We start from the raw sequence: 23,980 nt of genomic DNA on the forward strand, positions 1-23,980 counted from the left end.
ATGTAGCTTGGTCCACGAGGTGGGAAAGCCTCCGCAGGATGTCACCGATGACTCTCCACCAAGTAAAAGGAAAAAAGCTGACCAGTTTGACTTTGAAATTAGCACTAAAAGAGAAAGAAACTACAGAAGTTCCCGTCAGGTGAGTGAAGACTCAGAAAGGACATCGTGTTCGCCTAGTATCAGACAATTCCCTTTCCATGAAGATGATGACACACTAGATTCTCCAAGGCTCATACCATTAAAGGAAACCAAAGAGTCACCTAAAATAGAAGAAAAAGGTCTTTCCTACTCCAATATGACAGTGAGGGAGGACTCGCTGAAATTCAATCCTTATGATTCCAGCAGAAGGGAGCAGATGGCCGAAATGGCCAAAATAAAACTGTCTGTCCTGAGTTCTGAAGATGACTCAAGTAGATGGGAATCACAAGTGAAGCAGGAGCCTGGCAGAGTTGATATTAGCTTTCCAAGCAGCATTGTCAAAAGAGATGGCATACGTAAACGGTCTGTACGAGACCTAGAACCTGGGGAGGTACCTTCGGATTCAGATGATGACAGTGAAAACAAACCCCATTCTCCAAAAGCCTCATCTTTGCTAGAGGGTTCCAGGTTATCTTTTTTATTGAGGGACAGAGAAGAGAAATTACGTGAAAGGGAGGAAAGACTGTCAAGTTCTTTAGAAAGAAACAAATTCTATTCTTTCGCATTGGACAAGACAATCACGCCAGACACAAAGGCCTTGCTTGAAAGAGCTAAATCCCTGTCTTCCTCCAGAGAAGAAAACTGGTCCTTTCTAGACTGGGATTCAAGATTTGCTAGTTTTAGAAATAATAAAGATAAAGAGAAGGTTGACTCAGCTCCTAGGCCTATTCCATCTTGGTATATGAAAAAGAAAAAAATCAGGACTGATTCAGAAGGTGGAAAACTGGATGATAAGAAAGAAGACCATAAAGAAGAAGAACAAGAGAGACAGGAACTGTTTGCTTCTCGTTTTTTGCATAGTTCAATCTTTGAACAGGACTCTAAGCGCCTGCAGCACTTAGAGAGAAAAGATGATGATCTTGACTTCATTTCTGGTAGATTGTATGGGAGACAGTCTTCCTCCGATGGGACTAACAGTGCAGCTGACTTGGTGCAAGAACCAGTTGTTCTTTTCCACAGTAGATTTATTGAACTAACACGAATGCAGCAAAAAGAAAAAGAGAAAGATCAGAAACCAAAAGAAGTGGAAAAACAGGAAGATAAGGAGAGTCGGCCCAAAACACCAGAGACAGTTCCTGATAGTAAAGAACCAGAACATAAAACTTCCTCAGTGGCTGGTCCCTCCTCTGTTGCTGCCCTACCACAGGAACCAACACCAGTTGCTTCTGAGAAGATAGTAGAAAAAATAGTAGTGGAAACAACTTCTGTAAAAGAAGAAAAACCATCCGAGCCTGTTTCTACAGCAGAGGAACAAAAGCCTTTTCCTGAACTTGCTGCTCCTGTCAAAATGGAACCACCTGAGCAGACTGAACCCCCACCAGTCAGTGAAGCCAGTAAAGATGTTCCTACAGCTGTGTTGGCAGAGGAAGATGCAGTGGCAACAGAACATCCTTCATACTTGGATACCAAGCCTCCTACTCCAGGAGCTTCGTTTTCCCAAGTGGACATCAGTGTAGACCCAGAACCTGAGAGTGCTCAGTTGATTCCACCTCCAATGAAGCAAGTTCAGAAGTCTGAAGAGGCTGCTGAACCGAAGGAAGAGAATCCTCTGCCTCCTGCCAGCGCTGATGCTGGTGCAGGTCAAAAGGCTGAGGCAGCTGCTGAGGTCCTGCCTCCTGTTTCTGACAACGATATGGAAGTTGAACCTCCAGTTGTTGTAAAGGATAAAAAGTCTTACAAGAGTAAACGTTCCAAGACCCCTGTACAGTCAGCAGCAGCTAGCATCGCAGAAAAGCCTGTCACGAGGAAGAGTGAAAGAATCGACCGTGAAAAACTCAAAAGGTCGAGCTCTCCTCGAGGGGAAGTGCAGAAACTTTCTGAATTGAAAGTGGAAGCAGAGAAAGTTTCAAGGAATGCTGCTAAGTCCCCTAGTTCTGCTGCAGAGCCAGAAAACGTGGAGCCAAGTTTGCCCATGGGCCGAACGAGGCGCAGAAATGTCCGGTCAGTCTACGCTACCACAGGAGACAACGAGGGCCCATCTCCAGTGAAGGACTTTGTGGAGGTCACTAGATCCACCAGGAAGAGAGGGGAAAAGGAACCACAGGAAATGGTGACAACTGTTCCTACAACACCAAGAAGAGGAAGACCTCCCAAAACCCGGCGTAAGCCAGAGGAGGACATCTCTCCTATAAAGACAGAGCCGGTACAACAAGAAGTGGAGGAGACTGAAGGAAAGGAAGCTGCAGAAGCTCCTAAGCCTGTGGAGGGATGGAGGTCTCCTCGATCCCAGAAGCTGACGCACAGTCACTCATCTGCTGCTACAAGCCAGCAGGGGAAGAAAGGGAAGACCGAATCAAAAGCTGATACCTCTGCTGAATCTGAAGATGCTGCTGAAAGAAGTGGTCAGGAATCAACTGTTAGTGACAACAGCAATAAAGCAAAAGCAACTGAGAAAGAGCTGGCAGCAAGCGAACAGAAACGTGATAGGAAAGAATTGGATGCAGAGAAGAATCAGCTAGAAATCTCCACCGTTGAGATGACAGAGAAGAAGCCAGTGCCAGAAAAGGTTACGAAATCCAAAAGGGGAAGGTACAAAAATACCAAAACTGTTGTAGATAAAGCATCAGTGTGTCTTAAAAATGTAGAAATACGCCTCAATGTGGACGAAGTCAAGGGCGCCTTGCGGCCAACTGAGGAAGAAGCGGAGCCTATGGCAATGTCACCAACAAAAATCAAAAGCCCACAGAAAGAGGACATGCTGCCACCCCACTTTGCTAAGAATGAGGTCGAAGATTCATTCCAGGAGACAGAAAAAGAGGTGTTGCGGGAGCCGAAGCAATCCCCTGAGGCTGCCCAATTAGCAAAACAGATTGAGCTCGAGCAGGCTGTGGAGCATATTGCAAAACTCACCGAAACACCTCCGTCGATTACTGCCTACAAGGAGCCAACAGCAGATGTGCATGAGGTTCGTCAGGAGGAGGAAGGAGACAAACCAGCCCACCAGGCCAGTGAAACAGAGCTGGCAGCAGCTATTGGATCCATCATCAATGATATTTCTGGGGAGACAGAAAGCTTTCCTGCACCCCCAACGTATCCCACTGAATCGGAAGCGGAAATCCCGTCTGAGCCAATGGTGTTACCGTCACCTCGTGAGGAAATGGAACCTGAAACTGATCAGGCAGTGAACAACATCCTTGAGGCAGAAGCTGCTGTCGAGGCCCCAGTGCAGCCAGTTGCGAGCTCTGCCCCACTGGCTGTAGAGACAGAGAGCAAAGACACAGAGGTCAGCTTCAGCGAGTCATCCAACTCTGCACAGGAGACTGAGACCCTGCAGGAGGCTGAAGTTGCACGGAAGGAAAAGGGCCGTCAGAAGGCCACACGGCAGAGACGCAAAAGGAGCACGGGCAGGAAGGGCGACATCGCCGAAGTCAATGCTTATGAGCCAGAGAGGGTACAGAGCAGGTCTCCTCCTGCCAACGAGATAAAGGCAAAACCTGAAGATGCCCTGAAGGAGGAAAAGCAACCTAAAGCTCCCACTCAGATGTCTGTGGAGCCAAGTGCTGCTGACAGCAGCAAGGCTGCATCCTCAGAGATCATTGTGGATGTGCCTGAAGCCACTGCAGAGAGCAGTGCCTCTCCCAAAGCCCCTGCACCTGCTCCTCTGGACCTGCCAGCCCCGCTGGCTTCTGTTGATGAGGGGAGTCAGAGCAGCTTCAAGATACGGTCACCCATTGAGAATACACCCATCACACCACCCAGTGTCCCCAGTGCTGCTGTTCCCACCATTCCTTCGGCAGCTGTGGCCAAGCTGCCAGCCGCGGTGCCTGCTGCGATCGTCCCCCTTCACCCCGGTGCTGCCAAGGTGCCCGAATGGATCGTAAGGCATGAAGAGCCTCGTGCCCACTCCACGCCACCACCCGCTCTCCCCCCCGACACAAAGGCCTCAGACATCGATACCAATTCGAGCACTTTGAGAAAGATACTCATGGAACCCAAGTATGTCTCGGCAACGAGCATAACCTCAACACATGTAACAACAACACATGTGGAGCCGGTGAGCGCACCCCGCTTGGAGGAGGCCCCTCTCCACCCTGTCGTAGAGGCCATCAAACCGGTTTCAGAGGAGAAGCCAGCCGTGCCCATCACAAACGCTTTGGACCCGCCAGTGGCCGAAGCACCCGTTTTCAGTGAGAAGGAAAAGATAAGTACTGTGATTGCCCCCAAAGCCACTTCTGTCATAAGCAGAATGCCCCACAGTGTCGACCTAGAGGAGGCTCCAAGGATTACCTTGGTGAAGCAAGCCCCCCAGACCCAGACATGTCTTGTTAATGCCCCGTCGCCTAAATTTAAGCAGAGGTCAAGCACAAATGACAACAGTAGGTTTCATCCAGGATCGATGTCCATCATTGAGGATCGGCCTGTAGAGACTGGCTCCAGCCCTGGGCTGCGGGTGAATACATCAGAAGGCGTTGTGCTGCTGAGTTACTCTGGACAGAAGACAGAAGGCCCGCAGCGAATTAGTGCAAAGATCAGCCAGATTCCCCCAGCCAGCGCTGTTGACATTGAATTCCAGCAGTCCGTGTCTAAGTCTCAGATCAAACAGGAACCTATCACACCATCGCAGCCAACACCAAAAGGCTCTCAGACCTCCACAGGCTATGGGACTGTTTCCACCCATTCTCCCTTGGTACTGGGAACGCAGCCGTACAATATGTCTCCTGTGATCTCCTCTGTCAAACAGGAGCGCGTTGCGTTGGAGAAGTCCGACTCAGCCCACCTGCCTGCCCAGCCCGCAGCTTCTCAGCCTGGCAAGGTTCTCACACAGACTGTCAACACTCCTCCCGTGCTTGTTGTGAATAAAAAACTGCCTGATCCAGCAGCTCTGAAAGTGGAGACCAAGACTCTGCAGCCCTCCAACCTAAGTCCTGGGGTCAGTCCTCATCACCCTTCCCTTTCTGGGAAGATGCATTCGGAAGCAAACCACGTCAGCTCGGGGCCCAGCACCCCAACAGACCGGGCCATTTCCCACCTGGCAGTCACCAAACAGGAGCCACACTCACCACGGACCAGCGGGCACTCGCCGTCACCGTTCCCACGCACGTGTCATCCTGGCAGCACGTCGTCCCCGGCTTTGTCAAGCAGCACCCCAGTCATGCTGGCACCAGGGATCCCCGTGCCTCAGTACATCTCCAGCATGCACCCCGAGCAGTCCGTCATCATGCCCCCGCACAGCGTCACGCAGACTGTGTCCCTGGGCCACCTGTCCCAAGGGGAGGTGAGAATGAACACCCCTCCCCTCTCCGGAATTTCTTACGGCATCCGCCCCGAAGCTCTTCACTCCCCCAGAGCCGCTCTGCAACCTCAGATAGAAATTAAACCTCAGCGATCCAGCACGCCTCAACCAGCACCGATACGAGACATTGTCATGCCCCCTCTGTCCTCTCAGCATCCCCCCGAGGAGGAGATGCACTACCACCACACCACAGTGTGCAGGGGGCCGGCTCCCGTGCAGCCCGACGTGCTGGTGATGCAGCCGGATTATCGCATGCACCCCACCAGCATCAGGCTGGAGCAGTACAACGTGCCGCGGGACGTGCGGATGATGATGCATCCCCACATGGCTGCTGTGGGCGAGCACCACTCAGAAAGCAGACAGTCCCGGACGCCTGAAGGGGCCGGGAAGACTCCGCCTGTTAGCAAGACCCCACAGCCTGGCAAAGAGACACCGAAATCCTCCGAAGGCAAGATGGCCCACTCTCCACACAGCGAGCCCCGGCTGCTCAGTGTCCCTTCCAGCAGCCAGCTCCCTGGCTTGCCGCTGACGCAGCCAGTGGTGGTGCCGCACGGTGTGCAGATCATGCACCCCACGGGCAGTTCCTTCCACGACTACCGCTCAGTGTATGGCGACATGAGGAATTACCACACTGCAGCACAGCTCGGACATCCGCAGTTCCCCGGCGCATCGCCCATCGGGCTGCCTTCACGGAGCATGACCCCATCACAGGTGAGAAGTGAGGCTGTTCCTTCTGCCTGAAATCATTGATGTTTGGGGCTTCAGTGGCCTCATTGTGGTTCTTTGTGATCAACAGCTGAGCCCAATTTAATTTGGTTTCCAAAGTCATAGAGCTATTTCTGTTTGGGCAGTGGAAGTTGAATGTTGCTTAGCATTAACAGACACAAAAGAAACTTTTATGTGTAGTGCAAAGCTTCCATTGGTTTCTAGAGGCAGAGGTGCTGGGGAGAAGAGCCAACATAAAGATGTTGGATGGGGCAGATGGGCTCCTTGTTGGGTGGGTGTTGGGGCTGAGGGTGGCCCTGTGGATCTGGGCAGTGGAGCAGGGCCTGGGGAGGCAGTTGGTATAGCAGCTGCACAGAGACATGTTCAAGTTATGCTGTGCCAGACTGATGGTGTCCCATCGGCCTTATTGGTGCATCAGCAAGCTCTGATACACCTGTGGTCTAAAGCTTTTCCTTTTTCCCCGTTGCCTCCTTCCCAGGGTCTCCCAGAGGGTGAACACTCACACCCCAGCCAGCCTGGGCGCAGCAAGACTCCTCAGATCTCCCAGGATCCCAAGGGCCCGCCGGCATCGGGGCCTGAACAGAGTCACCACCCCACTGTAAATAGGCATGCAGCACAGATAGACCCTCATGTCCACCTTCAGAGGGCACAAGCGGACACGGGCCAGACCTCCTACCCTTCGCCTGTTGCCATTTCCATGAAACAGGAGCTTCCGTCACCGCACCAAGCTCAGGCAGTTCCCAAGCAATCACTGTTCATCCCAACAACGTCGGGCCCTGGGGCACCACCAGGGCTGCCCCTCAACCGCCCCGAGCCCCAGGCTACTCTGAAACAGGAGCCGTCTCCTCACCCTGTGTCACAGAGACCTGTGGATATGGTTCAGCTTCTCACGGTAAGCACCTTGCTGTCGTCTAACCCAAATCTAACACCTCCCATGGATGTATTGGAGGCAAACTCAGCTCAGATGGGATTTCCATCACAATTAAGACCCCTCCCAAGGAGAGAGAAGCACTCCTTGCAAGTTCACTTTGTTCACCCATCTTAAGGTTTCTTTTCCCTCTCCCTACAGAAATACCCGATCGTGTGGCAGGGCCTCTTGGCTCTAAAAAACGACACGGCCGCCGTTCAGCTTCACTTTGTCTCTGGAAACAACGTGCTGGCACACCGCTCCCTGCCTGCCCCCGAGGGAGGGCCGCCGCTGCGCATCGCTCAGCGCATGAGGCTGGAGGCCTCGCAGCTGGAGGGTGTCGCACGCAGGATGATGGTATGGGCTGCAGCCTTCCTTCTCACCTCACTCGCTTTGCATTTCTGTGGGGTTCTGGGAGCTGATTCGTTTGGAGGAGTGGGTATTTCCAGCTGGGAGAGCAGAGAGTTAAAGTCAACCAGTGTTCAGCTGTGAACAACCTCTGCTTGGTCCAACAGCTCTTTGGGGATCACCAAAGAGGATTTTCTGCTGGGGGCTTACAGATGGTGGGTGTGCATTAGGATCAGGCCTGCTCCAAGGAGACATTTGACTCAATGGCTGATTTTCTTTCCAGGTGGAAAGCGATTACTGCCTGCTCCTGGCCTTGCCTTGTGGACGAGACCAGGAAGATGTTGTGAATCAGACTGAGTCACTGAAGGCTGCGTTCATCAGCTACCTGCAGGCTAAACAAGCTGCAGGAATCATCAACGTTCCCAACCCTGGCTCTAATCAGGTATGGGCAGGGGGGAGCGCTGGAGCTTTGCAGGTGAACCAAATGAAAGCTGTGTGTGTGATAATGAACCTGCAGCCTTACAGCCCAGGTCGTCACTCAGGGTTATAGTTGTTGAGGTGCCTCATTTAATCACCAAAACAAACCCCCATTTACTGCTGCTGATACTCAGAGCAAAACCGTTTTCCATCTCTTTTTCAACTATAGCTGATAACAAAACATCCCTTTGCTTTTCAAGACAAGAAGGTTGGGGTTGGGGGGGATGTTCTCACCCAATGCGCTGCAATCTCACCACGTTCCCTCTCCTCTCCCACCAGCCTGCCTACGTTCTGCAGATCTTCCCACCCTGTGAGTTCTCAGAAAGCCACCTGTCCCGCCTGGCCCCAGACCTCCTCGCCAGCATCTCCAACATCTCCCCTCACCTGATGATCGTCATCGCGTCGGTATGAGCTGCTGACTGCTGACTCTTTTGGGTTTGTTTGTTTGTTTTTTTCCAAGGCCCTGCAGCAAAAAAAAAAACCAACAACAGAAAAAAAAAAAAAAAACCCACAAAAAAATTAAAAATCCCACAAAAAAGAAGAAAAAAAAAAAGAAATAAAAAATAGAGAGAAAGTAAAGAAATGAGAAAATGCTGCCAGCCTACCAGCCTCCTGCCCTAACAGGCCTCGATCAAACTGTCGCTGGGTAGCCGTCCTGCTACCTTGTATGTTTACATATTGCTTTAGCTTACGGACAACTGATGCACTCAACAGGCGGACTGGTATTGGGTTTCCGTGCCTCCTTTTGGGGAAAAAATAAAGGACGGCTTATTTTTTTTAACAAAAAGAAAATAAATAAAAAAGAACCTGAACTGCCTTTGCACTAAATTAGTGACTCGGACCTTTGCACAGTTGGAGACATGCTGTGACCTTCTTGGATGTCTTGACACACACGAACCGCGCGCCGTGGGCTGAAGGCAGAGACCTGGGAACGTCCTGCTGGATTCTGTGGGTCAAGGATCGTTTCACACGTTACCTTTTTTTGTTGCCGTTGTCGGTTTTGTTTCTCCGTCGTCCTTTTGTTTCTCTGGATGTGAACCTTCTTCCCCCCCCCCATTCCCTGCTGCAGCCCGTCTTCTCTTCACCCGCGATGTACAGTTTACACTGAAAAACAAAAAAGCAAAGCAAAACAAAAGGGAGAGCTTATTTTCCTTCCTGGTGGGATTATGCAGAACTCAGTGGGTGTGTGTGTATATATAAATATATATATAATATATATAAAAAAAAAAAAAACTGACTTTAAAAAAAAAAAAAAAAAAAAAAAAAAAAATGGAAAAAAAAAAATCCTGAATCCCCACAACATCCATTTTTTTTTAATCTGTGCCAAAAATGTGTTTTCAGAGAAAATCTTATTTTCATACTCAGACTTTGTATTGTCACTCATTTGTAAGTGCGCTTCATTTAAACATGACCCCCCCCTCCCCCTCGTCTCATTGAGCTGTGGAAGTGTTATACACTTGTACAAAGACTTTGGACCCTCCTTCCTCCCCCCCCCTTAACACTTATTAATTTATGGAACTGGTTTTTTTCTCAGCGCAGTTTTGTTTTGTGTGTCCATTGGATTACAGACTTTATTAAAAAATACAAAACACCTCGCGCCCGCTGTGCTCCCTGCTCTGCTCCCTGCGGCCCTTCTTGGTGTTCCCTTGGGGGTCCTTAAAGGATGCTGCTGTTTGTCTTAGGAATGGGCATTTCTGCTTTGGATGAGAGCAAACCATCCATGCCCCGAGTGCTTCTGCACCGTCCAACGCCGTCGTGCCTCTCTTGGTTTGGAAACTGCTACTCTGAGTCCTTTAAACCTGCAGCTACATGGGCTGGTTTTGCTGTTTTACCCCCCAGCAGGGTTAGGGCTGCACCATCCCTCAGCACCCAGCATCACCATCACTGTCCCCAGCGCAGGGCTGTGGATGGGGAGCAACAGCCCCCACCTCCATCCTGCCCCTGGGCAGAGTAAAGCCCTCAGCCCCAACCTCAACATCCCTCATGGACTGGAAAGGTGCAGGGACAGGGGCTGCTCTATGCGTGTCGATTACCCCATGCCCAACCCTGCTGCCCCCCCTACCCCTGATCGGCAGGAAGAGATGGGAAGAGGCCTGAACAGGGGAGCACCCAGCTGCACCTGTTGGCATCTATTTCAGTCCCTCCTTACCCCTGCAGCACCCATCTGAAAGGCAGTGGATTCCACAGCAGGCTTTAGAAAATATTGCAATTTATTCCTTCTCTCTTTCCTTCCAGAAATACACTTTTTACACCATTTCCAAGCAGCTGACTTTAAATAAAGGCAAGGGGGAGCGGGTGGGTCACTCAGCGGGTGCCTGGCCCTCCCCAGCAAGGGGCACAGGGGCCAGGGGGGCAGCGGGGGCCTCTTGGGGGCTGTCGCGGGTGCGGAAAAGCAGCTCCGTGGTGGGGATGACCTGCTCGGTCTGCCAGGTGGCAGCAGCGGCCCCGTACTGCTGGTAAAAGTCCGTGTCAGCCTGGAACATGACGAGCGCCTGGGCCGTGTGGATGCGGACGTGCTGCGCCAGGCTGGTGGCATCCAGGAACTTCTCCCCGCAGGAATCGCAGGCGTAAAGGATCTGAGTGTTGGGGTCTGCAAGGACAAAGCGGAGGCCCGGGGTGTTGAGGCAGCAGGGCAGGAGCCAGGTGAGCACAATGCCTGCGCCCTCCCCTCCTCACCTGCTTCCTGCACTTGTTTCACTGCTTTGGTGATCTCTGCTTTGAGCGCTTCAGTCTCATCTGCTGTCACTGCAGCTGCCACGGGGACAACTGGAAGAGAGGGGAGAGAAGTGATGCTGAGGGTGCTGCAAGGACACAAGGCCAGGCAAAACTCGGCCCATGAGGGGTTTGACCCATAGCAAAGTGCCCCACGGCCAAAGCCCTGAGCTCACCTGTGAGCTGTGTGACAGCAGTGGCTGCCAGCGCCTCGGTGGCCAGTGTCACCATGTCATCTGAGGCCACCGTGACAATGTTGAGTTCGCTGCCATCCTCCGGCTCCAGGATCTTCATGCCTGCCTTGCCCTGGTGCACCGTCTTGACGTGGGAGCGCAGGTTGTCCACCCGGTTAAAGCCACGGCCGCACTTGTCACAGAGGAACGGCTTCTCCCCTGGGGATGAGAGAGGAAGCAGGAGGTAAACCATGGGTAAACCGTGGGTGAATGCATGGGGCAGCCTGTGGAGCCCTGGGGGCACTCACCGGTGTGGATGATGATGTGTTTGGAGAGGTCACCCACATTGACAAAGGCTTTATTGCAGACAGTGCACTTGTGAGGTCGGATGTTGTCGTGGTGCCGGATGTGGTTGGCCAGCTGGCTCGACTGCACGAACCTGGAGGAGACAGGGATGAGGATGCAGTGGTGGCACTGCCCCAGCACTGCTGTGTGCAAGGAGGGCACCATGGAGGACGCTCACCTCTTGCCGCAGCGCTCACAGACGTAGGGCTTCTCCCCTGTGTGCTGGCGCACGTGGGCGATGAGGGAGCTGGCTTGGGTGAACGCCTTCCCGCAGATCAGGCACTGGCACGGCTTCTCTCCTGGGGAGGCAGCAGGAGGGTTCAGCCACAAGGGGAACCAACATGGAACCCCTCAGCCCTCCAGGGAAAGGCAGCACGGAGGCTGAGCTGTGTCCCTACCCGTGTGGATGCGGACGTGCCGCTGCAGCGCCCCAGGGTCGGCAAACTGTCGCTGGCAGTGCACACAGACATAGGGCTTCTCCCCGCTGTGGATCCGGAGGTGCCGCTTCAGGTTGCCTGCGTGCAGCTGCATCTCAGACAGCAGCACGGGGACAGCGGAGCATCCCCACATCCCTCCCTGTGCCGCATGCAGCAGGGACTCCACAATGGCTTGGGGAGATGGGAGGGACACCTCTGTCCCACAGATCAGCTCCTTTCAGGAGCAGCCCCAGGGTGTGAGGTTTAAACCCTTCTCTATCCCCCATGGCCAGTGGACACTCTGCTCTGGGAGCTCCCCAACCCCTGCTACCTGAGGTGGTGAACTGCTTGCCGCACTCCCGACACTTCAGGGGCCCATCCGCAATGTGAATCTTCAAGTGAGCTTTCAAGTTCCCCACCTGGGGACAAACATCAGGATGCAAAGAGCTCCCCACCATCCCCAGCAGCTCCTATGGTGGGCACTGAGCCATAACAGCTCCAGCCCTCCCCCCTCCCAGCTTACTTGGTTGAATTTCTTGTCGCAGTGGGGACATTTGTGCTCCTTGTCGGTGTCGTGGGTCTCCAGGTGCCGCATTTTGGAGGTGGGGTCAGAGAAGGAGCGCCCGCAGTAGTCGCACTGATAGGGCTTTTCCCCGCTGTGCACCAGTTGGTGCCGCTTGAGGTTGCCCGAGGTGGTGAAGAGCTTCCCGCAGTCGTCACAGCGGTACTTGGCCTCCCCCGTGTGCCGCTTCTTGTGCAGGTTCAGCAGGCTGATGAGGCGGTAGCTCTTCCCACACTCCTCACAGCCGTAGGGCTTCAGCGGGCTGCAAAGCACACAGGGCTGTCAGGTGAGGGGGGCAGGGGGGGAAGCAGCACAGCAAACCCCCACCAACCTCTGTCTCTGCTGCCACTGTCACAGCTCCAGCAGCCGAGCCAGGTGCCGGCTGTCACCATACCTGTGTGTCTTCTCATGGGCTTTGCAGGCAGCTGGGTCTGAGAAGGCTTTATTGCACTCCCTGCAGGAGAAAGGTTTCTCGCCGGTGTGGATGCGGATGTGCCGCTTAAAGTTCCCAGTGTGGGTGAACTCCTTTCCGCAGTCCTATGGGCAGAGAGTTGCGCAGTGATGCTGGCAGCACTGAGGAACAGAACCCCGCCGTGGCTGCAGCCGCCCTCACCTCACACTTGTGTGTGACGGAGCCGTAGGCTTTCGACTCGGTCCTGTCGCTGTAAGTACCCGAACGCAGCAGCCGCGTTTCACCCGAGTTCTCCTGTCCAGAGTCTGTGCTCCCTGATTCGTTATCCTCAGCATTTTCTCTGCTTTCTAATTTGGGTTGTGCTGCCTTGGCAATTTTAGCCTCCTCTTCACCCTCCGCCATCGCCTCCCCCTCTTCCTCTTTCCCTTCCAGCTCCATCTCTGCACGCGTTCAGAAAACAGGGACACAAAGGATCGAGAGCAGCATCAGAGACACAAAACCCATCTGCGCTTCCTAATTCTAAGCCCATGTTTAAGCTGATGCAGCTTAGACCCTGCCCCGCTCCTAGGAAGGGAAAACAGCCAAGTCCCCGCTGTTGTGCTCACCACAACCCACCTCTTGCCTCAGTGCTTGGATCATCACTGCCCTTCTCCTTGGGGCTGCTGTTGCCCACCTCGCTCTCTGCTGGCTGCAGGCAGCTGGGGGATGTGGCAGCAGGGCCGGCTTCAGCAGCACTGTCTGCACCTACGAGCAGCAGAGAGTCTCAGCCACATGCAATAAGAAATGGGCAGCAGTACAGGCCATCTAGGGGGAGTTCAGACCTCACCTCCTGGCTGCTGACCTTCTGCAGGGCTTTCTTTGGCATCTGGTTGCTCTGCTGGCTCCTTGGGCTGTGCTGCTGTGACCACAGGCGCCTCTTCCTTCCCCTCCTGGCTGGGAGGAACTTGTTTTGGTTTGTCAGAATCCCCTTGTGTTACTTCTGCCGCTGCCTTGCCCTCAACAATCCCCTTCTCAGCCCCTACAAAGGAAGAAAACTACCTCATCGAGGCTCTGTGGCTTGCTGGCTGAGGCCAAGCAAGACATGAAAGCTACGTACCAAGCTCAGTGAGGAGCTCCCGGCTCTCTACGGGGCTTTCTGCCAGCACTGTGAGGGATTTGAGTGCATTGCAAGCATTGACGATCTCCCGCATCTGGAGGATCCCTGCCACAGCCAGCACATCTTCCACATTGTCAGGATTCAGGCTCAGCTTGGCCGTGTACATGAACTCCAAAACCTGCCCCAACCCTGCACAGGACACAGCACATGCTGCAGGCTCTCACCTGTGCCAGCCATCTGGCTGTGGGATTTCCAGAAGCCTCAGGTCCTACCTGCCACGTTGCTGATGTCGAGATGCACCACATCCTCCTTCTGGTCCACAAAGAGCATCCTGAAATACTCACTGCACGCCGCCAGCACGGCTTTGTGGGCCTTGAAGTTGATGCCATCCACCACGAAGGTACAGTCACACAGCAAACCCAGCTGCCGCAGCTGGTTCAGCTGCTCCAAGACCTGCCTACTGTGCTGGGGGAAATCCATGGCTGCGGGCAGAAAGCAAAGGGGCACAGAATGAAGCCAGGAATCCTAAGAAGGTGGAGGGTCAGGAGGGAGGAGGGATCCCTGCAGGCAGTGGGAGCTCACGTACTCGGTCAGGGCCGGGCAGGCCAGTTCAATGGGGGCAGCTGCTGCAAAGCTGCAAGTCACAAGTGTTCCTTCAGCTGCTGAGCACTGGATGGTCGTGCAGCGTGACGAGGGAGCCTCCTCCTGTCTGCAGTCAGTCGTAGCAATGAGCTCACAGAGGTTTTCTGCCTTGGGTTTGTCCTGGTTGCATTCACCCCTTGGAGAGGAGCAGCAAAAGGAAACCTGCAGGGAGGTGTTATTAATGAGTTCAGTGCTTGGTTTGCTCAGCTGAGAAGTCAGAAAGACACCAACAAACCTCCTGGCCCCAAAACACAGCCTGAAACATCAATATCTGCATTGAGACCTGCCTAAAGCCCCACATATATACACGAATATGGACATATAGAGACTCATAAAGCTCAGCAATGGAAGCTCAGCCCCGTTGGGTCCCTGCACACACACAGCGCTGCCTTGTCGCTCACACAGCACCAGGCCTCACCTCAGCGCTGGGTTCAAGCACAGTGGGCCTGCACCCCAAAAGCCAAGGCCTCATCCCAGCCCCGCCCCCAGACCGCCTCTAAGAGCCTCATAGCCCCCCACAGCCCCTCCTCGCAGCCCCCCCGTGCTCTCCCCCCCTCCCCAGCCCCTACCTGCCATGCCGGCCCCCCCTGCGGCCTCACATCCCCGCCCGTGACACGGCCCAGACAAAGGGCGCCGCCATCTTGACGCCGGGCGGAAGCGAAGTCGCCCCCTTCCCGCCCACTGCCGGCTGCACTGCGCATGCGCGCCCTGCTCCGGGGATGGGGTCACGTGATCTGTTCCTCCCACCCTCGGCCCGGCGCCATGTTGGGGGGCGTTGGAATTGGGGGCGGCCGGTTCCTCCGGTGTTTATAAGGAGCAGCTGCTCAACTTTGTGCCCTGTGTGTCCATGGGGCCGCTGTTCTTTCCTCTGGTGTCCATAAACCCGGGGATAAGGGTGAGCTGAGGCCGCCGTGATGGTGGCCCCGCAGGGAGCAGGCCCTGAGGTGCGCTCTGTGGGGGTAAAGGCGCTGGGTTCACCATATTGAGTCCTGTGCTGAATGAACTGTGTGTTCTGAGTGTGTTGTTCATGTCCCCAATGACTTTCTGTGCTGGTTTCCATAGGAAAAGTGCAGGAATGGCCGCATGAGGAGCCGCCTCTTCACGAGCTGCTGGTGAGGCCAGGACAGCCCTACAGACACGGCTGGACGCTGCCATACTCCTCATGTACTTGGTGCTTCCCACCTGCTGTGGTACAGCCAGCAATGAGCCGTCGCAGGGCCCAGCTGGAGCCCTGAGCTGCCTTTCACTCCTTCCCCAAATCCCACCCCAAAACCAGGCAGCTTTGGGGGGGAAAACCCCTTTATTCCTCCCCCTTAAGTTTTCCATCTGTACCCCTCGCCACTAGATGGCACCGTGTGACCGCAGTGTAGATGCCAGGTACCATGGAGTGGCATTTTGGGGGCACATCCTGCTGCTCCCATCCCTGTAGGTGTGTGATTCCAACTCCCTGAGCTGCACTGGGCTCTTTATGAGCTGGTTTGATACTGTTTAAACGTTTTTCCTGGCAGCAAGGAGTCCACCAAGCCCTGCAGCAGCTCCTGCCTCACCCGAGGGACTGAAATAAAAGCAGCACAAGGCACCAGCTAGATCCCTTTGAATGCCCTTGTAGCATTACAGGCATGTCACGAGCTGTTACGGGACAAGCCGACCTCACACCCGTGCCAAGGTAACATGAGCTGTGTGGTCGCTATAAACAGCCCCTTGCTGTGTTTGTACACATGGGGTGGCTTTGGGGAAGCGTTTGGTCCCACAAAGGAAGGAACACTGGGTTTGGCAGCCTCTCTGCCCCAGCCTGCTGCCGTCTAGGGCCTGGTGGTGGGCAAAAGAGGGTTTGGTGACCTTCCAGGTGGGCTGGCAGCCGAGCTGCTGAGGGAAGGGCTTAGAAATAGAGCGGCCAGGAAGAAGTGAGTCACTGGGACTGGAAATAAACAAGGAGGTGGGCATGGAGCGGGGATGCTGGGGCAGCTTCTTGTCTGCATCCAGGAGGGATGGTGGTCCCTGCTATTGAGGTATCCGTCAGGGCTGAACCTGCAGCTGCTCTGTCCCTTTATCTCAGTCCATTTGGGGAAGAAGCATCAGAAAAGCAAAAGAATGAAAGGAGGAGACAGCAGCTCTCAATAATCTCTCACAACCCAGTACAAGCTGTATATACAAAGAAAAGCTCCAGCGGAGGGTTGGGGAAGGGCTCACTCCTCGTATCCATCCTGCAGGCGAACCCGCAATCACCACCACGACTGCTATGGGACCTCCAGGTCTTCCTAATCCAGAATGGCAGCATCTGGAGCCTGCAGTCTCTCAGGGGGAGGTTCTGCAGTGAGGGATGCTTGGCTGCGTGCAGGTTTCACCCCTCATACCTCATAGGGAGCCTGTGGGGAGCGCTCCCATCCCCTCCATCCCAAACCAGTAGGGTGGCAGCCAGCTTGCCGGGGAGCAGACAGCTAGATACAGAAGGGAGCACCCCACACACTACCCATGGGGCAGGGGAAAAGCCCATCCCCAGCTCTGCCCCCAGCCCTTCAGATTTTGATCTCAGTCCTGAAGGTCTGCTGGACGTGCTCGCTGTGTTTGGCTGGCTGCCGTATGGCGCGGATGGTCAGTGTGCCGTCGTCCCCCAGCGAGGATGACACCGATGTGGGGTCCACATCCTCGGGCAGCTGGCACTTATGGGTGAAGGTGTTGATGACGGTGCCATCCGCGGCCAGCTGGGAAGGGGAAAAAGGGGCAATTTGAGGCTGTAAGAGGAAGAGGAGTGCTTTGTTCTTTGCCCTTGGGTGAGGCTGGCGGCGTCGCCTTGTGTGTGGTGTTAATATTTATAATCTCCTGTTGGTGGGATGTGAGTCACCTGGGGCTGGCAGCTGGGGGAACAAAGGTGCTGTTTGGGGGGCTGCCTCCTGGGGTGTTCGGATTTAAGGTGTGTGGGGACCTGGGAAAGAGCATGGGACACTGCAGCAAAAATAAAGGGCAAAAAAAAAGAGGAAATGGTGACTTCAGTGCTCAATTGGTGACGGCTGGGACCAATTGAGTGGGGGTCTGGGGGGTGCCCGCATCCCCGGGGTGGTGTTGGGGTGGTGCTATGGGGTGTTGGGGTGGTGCTATGGGGTGTTGGGGTGCTCTATGGGGTGCCTGAGGGCGTGCTCACCTTCTCAGCGTGCACCTCGATGTGGTTGTTGGAGGTGGTGACGATGATGTCCTCGGGGGCGAAGTCGCTGACATCCACTGTGAACTGGTAGGTGTTGCCCAGGGTCTTCACTTTGCCACTGGTGCCAGGCCGAGCTGCTGGGCAGCACAGGGGTCAGCTCATCCCCATCCCACCCCCCTAATAATTCCCTCCTAAAATACCTTAATTCCCCACAGCTCTGCATTGAATCCAAGCCCTCCACCCTCCTTGGGGTGACCTTGGAGTGCAACGAGACCCTCGGAGATCCCATTATAAGGACTTGCCTGGGAAACCCATTGGCTCTTGGGGCCTTGCGAAGCTCCCGAACAGCTCCATGGGGCAAGAGGGCGACGAGGAGCGGCGGTGGTGGTGGAAGCTGTGCTCCGACCGGAAAGCTGAGGAGGATTTCAAGTTCATCCACTCCAGAGCAGGTCAAAGGGGCCAATGGCACCTCCTCACCCAGCGGCACCGGCTGTCTCCAGGGCGGCCACGGAGCTTATAAAGCCCCGTTTGGCTCTCGGCCACCTTCCAGACCTCTTGTAAAACCAGCTAAATTTAGGTCCTGCTACATCACTCTGGGCGCCGTGGAAATTTTTTCCTCTCTCCCCCCTTTCGGCTCCTCCCCATCCTGGCAGTGGTGGGGGGGAACCTGATTCCACTGCTGGCGTTTCTGCCCACCAGGATAATGCAGTGGGCTGGGGGCCATGATCCTTGCCCCCACCCCACACCCACTGTCTCTAGGATGGGGGTTTTGTGGAGCTCCAGTCCCAGGGCTCCTCGTGTGGGGAGCAATAATCCAAACTACCAGCTCCATGCAGGAATCTGGGGAAGGGGTGTTAAATCTGCATCCCTTGGAGCTTCCCTCCCACCCCAGGGCAGACGAGGCCGCATTTTGGGGTAGAAAAGGAAGGCTCGGCGAGTGGCTTAACAGAGCAGACCATGTAAGGCTTTATTCCCTGCGCTGACCCGCCAGACAGCCCTGCCAAAAAATGCAGGGGGGTGTAATGTGAGCAGCCCCCCCTCTGTGCTGAGTAATTCCGGCAGGCGCCTGAGTCACCCTTGGCTGTCCACATGCGTGGAGATGCTCAGAGCATCACTGGGCACTGCGTTGCTCCTCAATGCCCCCTTGGATAGGGATACATGTGCTCCCCCCCCCCCCAACTCCGGGGCGTATTCAGAGGCTGAAACCCTTCCCTTGTTGCTCTGGCTGGCTCCAGCCCGCACAGGTCTGGCCACCTTGTCAAGGTCGTTTTTAATGAGCCTGTTTGCAAACTCATTTCCACTACGGTGCTGGCACAGCCGGCAGCATCGAGCCGAGCAGCCCCAGACCCCCAAAACGCTCCCAGGATGGAGCCCCCCAACCTGCAGCAGGAAGAGGAGAAGGTTTTGGTGTCGGAGCACAGCTGGAGGCCCTGCCCCAAAGCCCGCAGGAGGCTGCGAGGTGAGACCCCTACCCCTAGTTTTGGGCACACTGAGTTGGTTTGGGGATCTCCTGGGGTCTTAGCAGCCTGTTGCCCCCACTGTGGTTCTGTAGGGTGCCTGGAGGTGGTGAAGGGGCTGCTCTTCCGCGTGGGAGAGGACTGGTATTTCCTCTTTGTCCTGGGGGTCCTCATGGCCACCATCAGCTTCATGATGGACCTCATCATCTTCAGGCTCTATGAGGGTAAGGAGGGGCTGCAGCATCCCCTCTTTTGGGGGAGACCCTGAAAACTGGGGGAAGCCGGGGGGGCTGTTGGGGCATCTCCCCTCCCAGCACTTCTCCTCCAGCCCACAGGTGGCTGTACCAAGAAGTTGGTGATTATTTGGTGCTCAAATACCTCTCGTGGACCATCTACCCCGTGGCCCTGACAGCCTTCTCCTCTGGCTTTGCCAACAGCATCACACCCCATTCAGGAGGTGAGCGGGGACCCCTGGCCCTCCCCAAACCCTCCCCATTGCAGGTTATCTTTAAAACTCGGAGCCCCCCCCACCCCAAAAATGGGAGCCTACAAATCTTGGAGCCCTCAAACAATGGGAGTCCCCCAAAGGTTTGGGGACCTCAAATGTGGCATTTACAAAACATGGAACCCACAACATTTGCAACTCCCAAAGCTTGGAGCCTTTAAAACCTGCAGCTCTTCACACTTGGAGCCCCCAGTACTTGGAGGCCCCTCCAATCTTGGATCCCCCCCCCTAACTCAGAGCTCTTCTCTCCCATTGAGGCTCTGGCATCCCTGAGCTCAAGACCATCCTGAGCGGTGTGGAGCTGGAGGAATACTTGGCCATCAAGAATTTCGGGGCCAAAGTGGTGGGGCTGACCTGCACCCTTTCTGCTGGCAGCACCGTGTTCCTCGGCAAACTGGTGAGCAGGGGATTCCAGCAGGGATTTCAGCCCAGGCTCAGCACCGAGCCCACTCAGCCCTGTGTCCTCCCTATATCCCCAGGGTCCCTTTGTCCACCTCTCTTCCATGGCTGCAGCTTACCTGGGGAAGATGCGGACCTCGGTGATAAGGGAGTATGAGGTGGTGGCGATGCTGGCATGTTGTTTTCAACCAGTTTTCTCTCCAGATCCAAAGCATTCAGCTTAAACCATGTTCTCCCTCCACAGGACAAATTCAAGCAGAACGAGATGCTGGTGGCTGCTCAGGCTGTTGGTGTGGCTTCTGTTTTTGGGGCTCCCATCAGCGGTGAGTGACCCCACCGCCCCTTTGCCATGAGAAGGGACCCCCAGATGTGAGTGAGTCCCCTCCATTTTCCAGGGGTGCTGTTCAGCATCGAGGTGATGTCATCCCACTTTGCTGTGCGGGATTATTGGAGAGGTTTCTTTGCAGCTACTTGTGGTGCCTTCATGTTTCGCCTCCTTGCTGTCTTCAACAGTGAGCAAGGTAAGGCAGGGCAAGACAGGGCAGGGAGCAGCACTGCTGGGTCTTTTGCCCCCCAGATACAAAATCCATTTGCCCCTTCCTTCCTCTCCAGAGACCATTGCTGCTGTTTTTAAGACTGACCTCAAGATTGATTTCCCTTTTGACCTGCCAGAAACGTTCTTCTTTGTGATTTTGGGGTAAATAGAGACCTATTGCGGGCAGGCTCCAGCCCATTCCTTGCCCTCACAGTGCCTGTACCCTGCCTGAGTCCTGCCCATATCCTTCCCACTTCCCTGCCCATATTCTGCCCCATAACTCTGCCTGCCCCCTGCCCATTTCCTCGTGCACACCCTGCCCATCTCTGCCTGCACTCACTGCCATCTCCTCCCCAGGGCCATCTGTGGAGCCATTGCCTGTGCCTACCTCTTCTGCCAGCGCTGGCTGCTGGCGGCCGTCAAAGAGAACCGGCTGACAGGGAGGCTGCTGGCCACCGAGTGAGTCCCGTGTGTCCACCCCTATACATCCTTGTGTCCCACTCATTGTGTTTTTGTGTCCCCCTGTGTGTCTGTGTTGCCCCCATGTGCATCCATCTGTCTCATCCGCCCCTCTTCCCACAGCAAGCCCGTGTACACAGCACTAGTGGTGCTGCTGCTGGCATCCATCACCTTCCCTCCAGGATTAGGCCAGCTGATGGCCTCCAGGGTGAGCAGGGCTGGGGGGTTTCCTGTCAGCCCCCACCTGCCCCACACCAACACCATTTATCTGTCTGTTCAGCTGTCCATGAAGGAACACCTCATCTCTCTCTTCGACAACCGCTCCTGGTTTGAGCTGGCCCAAAACTCTTCAATGCCCACCACCCAGCTGGGGGACCCACGGAGGCTGTGGCAGGAATGGTGCCACCCCTCAGCCACCATCTTCGGTACTTTGGTCTTCTTCCTGCTGATGAAGGTACCTCGTTGTATCCCCAGCCCCACACCACAATGTGCTGCCCCCATTCCCATGTGCTGCCCCCATTCCCATGTGCTGCCCCCATTCCCATGTGCTGTCCCCATTCCCATGTGCTGTCCCCATTCCCATGTGCTGTCCCCCATTCCCATGTGTGCTGTGTGCCCATCAGTTCTGGATGCTGACCCTGGCCACCACCCTGCCGTTGCCTGCTGGATACTTCATGCCTGTCTTCATCTATGGTGAGTTTGGGGGGGGTCATGCCCCACTTCTGGGAGGCACCCAGCCCTGGGCTGCACGGGGTCCTGGGGGGGCATGGGGTGCATCCAACACATTAGGGATGGGGAGGAAATTAGGGGGTTGGCATCTGATACACTGGGGGCACAGGGATGCATCTGGCTCTTGAGGTGCATATGATCTTGGGGTGACTACAGGGGGGTATCCAACCCATTTTGCTGTGTGATGTGAAAAGGGAATTGCATCCAGCACTGGGAGCTGCACCTGGTCCCGTTGAGGGGGGTCTTGGTGTTGCTTCCAACCCTCAGATGTGGGAGTGTGTGGGGAAGCCACAGCTCCATCATTTTTTGGGGGTGTTCCTTGGGGATCCCTGGGCTTCTCTCTCTCCCCCTCCCCAACCCCACAGGAGCGGCCATAGGGCGGTTGCATGGGGAGGTGTTGGCTTGGTTCTTCCCCCATGGCATCCGCACAGAGGGCACGGTGTACCCCATTATTCCCAGTGGATATGCACTGGCTGGTAAGTGGGTGACATTGTTGGGGTGGGGACAGTGGGACCACCCCAATCCTTGTGCCAATGTCACCATCTCATGCCATAGGCGCTGCTGCCTTTTCGGGTGCCGTCACCTACTCCGTCTCCACCGCCCTGCTGGTGTGTGAGGCCACTGGCCACATGGCCCATGTGCTGCCCGTGGTTCTGTCCGTGCTGGTGGCCAACGCCATCACCCAGAAGTGCCAGCCCTCCTTCTACGATGGCACCATCATTGTCAAGAAGCTGCCCTACCTGCCCCGCATCCGCAGCCGGCACATAGCGTGAGTATCCACACAGCTTCTGCCATGGAGGAATCCCCCAGCAAAAATCAGGGCTTTTTTTGTCTCTGTTCTCCAGTTCCTATCGAGTGGTGGTGAAGGAGTTCATGGAGCAGCAGGTGGTGGCTGTGGCCAAGGGTGATGGCTTTGAGGAGGTGCTGGCAGCCCTCAATGCCACCACCGATAAAGAATATCCAGTGGTGGAGAGCAAAGGTAGGGTTGTAGGTGTGCAGGGGGCTGGTGGCCATAGGGACATCTCATCCAGTGGCGTCGTGGTCACCTCACCTGGCTCCTGTCCCCACAGGGTCACCCACACTGGTGGGCACCATCAGCCGTGCCAAACTGGTCACCTTCCTGCAGAGCCACGAGCACCCACAGGCACCGCCAGGGCCACTGCAGGAAAAGGTGAGTCTGGGGCACACACTGCAACCAAAAGAGGCATTTTCCCACCCAAACATATTGTATCACCTCTATCCCACCGCAGCCAGCCTCCACGGGGACACTTGGGGAGGACTGTGCCATCGAGCCCATTGTACTGCAGCTGTCACCATGGACCTCACTGCACCAGGTTTGGGGTGGGGGTGCAGCTGACAACAGGCCCCCCCCAAACCAGAGCAACTCAGACTGTGTCCCCGCTCTTTGCAGGCACATCACCTCTTCGAGCTGCTGAAGCTGCAGCGGATCTTCGTCACCTGCTATGGGGAGCTGGTGGGGGCTGTCACACGCACCGAGGTGCCAGCAGGGACATGGGGTGAACAGGGGGTGGGGCCCATGAGGGGACACGAGCACCCATCCCATCTCCTCCTTCCCCTTACAGCTGCGGAGAGCCATAGAGGAGCTGGCCAAGGACGCGTGACCACCCATCCTGCAGCTGTGTTAATTAAATGTCTTTTGGGGTCCTATGGTTAATTTCAGGAGCTGTTTGAGGTGCGGAGCATCCAACCCTATTGTCACCGCATCCTCCGTCTCGGGGTCGCTCTGCAAAGCAGGGTGTAGCATTTCAAGGTGTAGCATTTCAGGGTGCGGAGGGTGCAGCTGATGCTAATGAAGGCGGTGCAATTAATCCTGGGCATGCCTGAGCTCAGCCTCAGGAGGGGTGAAACGAGGTCAGCGCCACGGGAACACCCAAAAAATGGGGCTGGAGATGGGCATGGCAGCGCCGGGGGGGTGCGGGGGATGGAGCTGTGGGGCTGGGGCCAGGAAACACCCATGAGAGGAGGGCACCTCAATATGGGTGAGAACAGAGCGATGGCTCTAATGGAGTAGGGAGGTGAGATTGCAGCGATGGGTCCACACCATCCACATCACTTGGGAATGGTGCTGAGATACAGGGACCACAGCACCCATTGACCCTATAGAGAGTGTTCAGTGGGGTGATGGGAGCACAGCACTTAAAGGGGGAACAGGAGCACAGCCCCCATAGGGATCAGGATGTGCAACAGCCCCAGGGCAGCCCCTGCCCCACGCATTGCCCTGCCAGCTCCTGCAGGGATTGGGAGTTTCACCGAAACTCCATGCAGGGAGGGGAAACCGAGGCACGGCGGCACCCGGGCACGGGGTGTGGTGATGTGCTGCAGGGCCAAGAGCCAGAAAGAAAAGGGGGAAAAAAGGGCCAAAAGCACCAAAGAGAGCGTTCCACAGCAGCTCCACAACCGCACACCCCCCCTCACTGCGGGTTTGAGGTTAAAAAGAGAAGAAATAATGATAATGTTTTTTTTTTTTTGCGGTGTTTTACCCACCCGGT

General features: G+C 55.3%; 4 protein-coding genes across 7 annotated transcripts in view; 2 read left to right on the plus strand and 2 right to left on the minus strand.

The window, feature by feature from the left end:
- The window catches only part of SPEN (spen family transcriptional repressor), a 51,034-nt gene extending 42,329 nt beyond the window's left edge, over window positions 1-8,705 (plus strand). Inside the window, 5 exon segments of the mRNA XM_015882263.2 lie at window positions 3-6,142; window positions 6,636-7,049; window positions 7,227-7,421; window positions 7,696-7,854; window positions 8,169-8,705. Of these exon segments, the coding sequence (XP_015737749.1) occupies window positions 3-6,142; window positions 6,636-7,049; window positions 7,227-7,421; window positions 7,696-7,854; window positions 8,169-8,300 (7,040 nt within the window). The 3' untranslated portion in view covers window positions 8,301-8,705.
- A 1,376-nt stretch (window positions 8,706-10,081) lies between these two features.
- Window positions 10,082-14,930, minus strand: ZBTB17 (zinc finger and BTB domain containing 17). 2 transcript variants are annotated; one of them, XM_015882274.2, is made up of 16 exons: window positions 14,817-14,930; window positions 14,192-14,409; window positions 13,878-14,087; window positions 13,606-13,794; window positions 13,351-13,527; window positions 13,125-13,253; window positions 12,711-12,949; window positions 12,492-12,634; window positions 12,059-12,359; window positions 11,867-11,954; window positions 11,518-11,634; window positions 11,298-11,418; window positions 11,083-11,213; window positions 10,778-10,993; window positions 10,566-10,655; window positions 10,082-10,479 (listed from the first exon to the last, which is right to left on the minus strand). In XM_015882274.2, the coding sequence occupies exons 3-16, from the start codon at window positions 14,083-14,085 to the stop codon at window positions 10,190-10,192; spliced, it is 2,439 nt and encodes an 812-aa protein (XP_015737760.1). In that variant the 5' UTR covers window positions 14,086-14,087; window positions 14,192-14,409; window positions 14,817-14,930; the 3' UTR covers window positions 10,082-10,189. The 2 variants fall into 2 exon arrangements, with proteins under 2 accessions (XP_015737760.1, XP_015737759.1); XM_015882273.2 differs by having other exon boundaries at window positions 13,336-13,527; window positions 14,817-14,929.
- Window positions 14,931-16,339: 1,409 nt separating this feature from the next.
- On the minus strand, window positions 16,340-17,869 carry HSPB7 (heat shock protein family B (small) member 7). The gene is made up of 3 exons (XM_015882294.1): window positions 17,689-17,869; window positions 17,387-17,520; window positions 16,340-16,949 (listed from the first exon to the last, which is right to left on the minus strand). Exons 1-3 carry the CDS (start codon window positions 17,819-17,821, stop codon window positions 16,764-16,766), a joined length of 453 nt encoding a protein of 150 aa, XP_015737780.1. The 5' UTR covers window positions 17,822-17,869; the 3' UTR covers window positions 16,340-16,763.
- Window positions 17,870-18,727: 858 nt separating this feature from the next.
- CLCNKA (chloride voltage-gated channel Ka) lies at window positions 18,728-23,963 on the plus strand. Of its 3 annotated transcripts, XM_015882278.2 has the most exons (19): window positions 18,728-18,845; window positions 18,939-19,067; window positions 19,172-19,300; window positions 19,606-19,745; window positions 19,828-19,905; window positions 19,992-20,070; window positions 20,143-20,268; window positions 20,360-20,444; window positions 20,640-20,741; window positions 20,865-20,949; window positions 21,022-21,195; window positions 21,365-21,434; window positions 21,836-21,946; window positions 22,026-22,239; window positions 22,316-22,449; window positions 22,541-22,641; window positions 22,721-22,804; window positions 22,882-22,968; window positions 23,054-23,963. In XM_015882278.2, the coding sequence occupies exons 1-19, from the start codon at window positions 18,752-18,754 to the stop codon at window positions 23,090-23,092; spliced, it is 2,061 nt and encodes a 686-aa protein (XP_015737764.1). In that variant the 5' UTR covers window positions 18,728-18,751; the 3' UTR covers window positions 23,093-23,963. The 3 variants fall into 3 exon arrangements, with proteins under 3 accessions (XP_015737764.1, XP_015737766.1, XP_015737767.1); XM_015882280.2 differs by lacking the exon at window positions 21,836-21,946; XM_015882281.2 differs by lacking the exon at window positions 20,143-20,268.
- The last annotated feature ends 17 nt before the right edge of the window (window positions 23,964-23,980 follow it).

This window comes from Coturnix japonica, chromosome 21, assembly GCF_001577835.2.
Source record: "Coturnix japonica isolate 7356 chromosome 21, Coturnix japonica 2.1, whole genome shotgun sequence".
Classification (NCBI taxonomy): Eukaryota; Metazoa; Chordata; class Aves; order Galliformes; family Phasianidae; genus Coturnix; species Coturnix japonica.

What these genes read in the sequence shown, in the direction of transcription:
- HSPB7 (XM_015882294.1), bottom strand. Translation starts at nt 17,821, where the DNA reads ATGAACTTGAAATCCTCCTCAGCTTTCCGGTCGGAGCACAGCTTCCAC. An exon ending in AGAGCCAATGGGTTTCCCAG is followed by an intron (nt 17,521 to 17,688) that starts GCAAGTCCTTAT and finishes GCTGCCCAGCAG; the next exon opens with CTCGGCCTGGCACCAGTGGC. An exon ending in TCGAGGTGCACGCTGAGAAG is followed by an intron (nt 16,950 to 17,386) that starts GTGAGCACGCCC and finishes TCCCCTTCCCAG; the next exon opens with CTGGCCGCGGATGGCACCGT.
- CLCNKA (XM_015882278.2), top strand. Translation starts at nt 18,752, where the DNA reads ATGGAGCCCCCCAACCTGCAGCAGGAAGAGGAGAAGGTTTTGGTGTCG. An exon ending in TTCTTCTTTGTGATTTTGGG is followed by an intron (nt 20,445 to 20,639) that starts GTAAATAGAGAC and finishes TCTCCTCCCCAG; the next exon opens with GGCCATCTGTGGAGCCATTG. An exon ending in CATGGACCTCACTGCACCAG is followed by an intron (nt 22,805 to 22,881) that starts GTTTGGGGTGGG and finishes CGCTCTTTGCAG; the next exon opens with GCACATCACCTCTTCGAGCT.
- ZBTB17 (XM_015882273.2), bottom strand. Translation starts at nt 14,085, where the DNA reads ATGGATTTCCCCCAGCACAGTAGGCAGGTCTTGGAGCAGCTGAACCAG. An exon ending in CGACATCAGCAACGTGGCAG is followed by an intron (nt 13,795 to 13,877) that starts GTAGGACCTGAG and finishes TGTCCTGTGCAG; the next exon opens with GGTTGGGGCAGGTTTTGGAG. An exon ending in GCACGTCCGCATCCACACGG is followed by an intron (nt 11,419 to 11,517) that starts GTAGGGACACAG and finishes CTGCCTCCCCAG; the next exon opens with GAGAGAAGCCGTGCCAGTGC.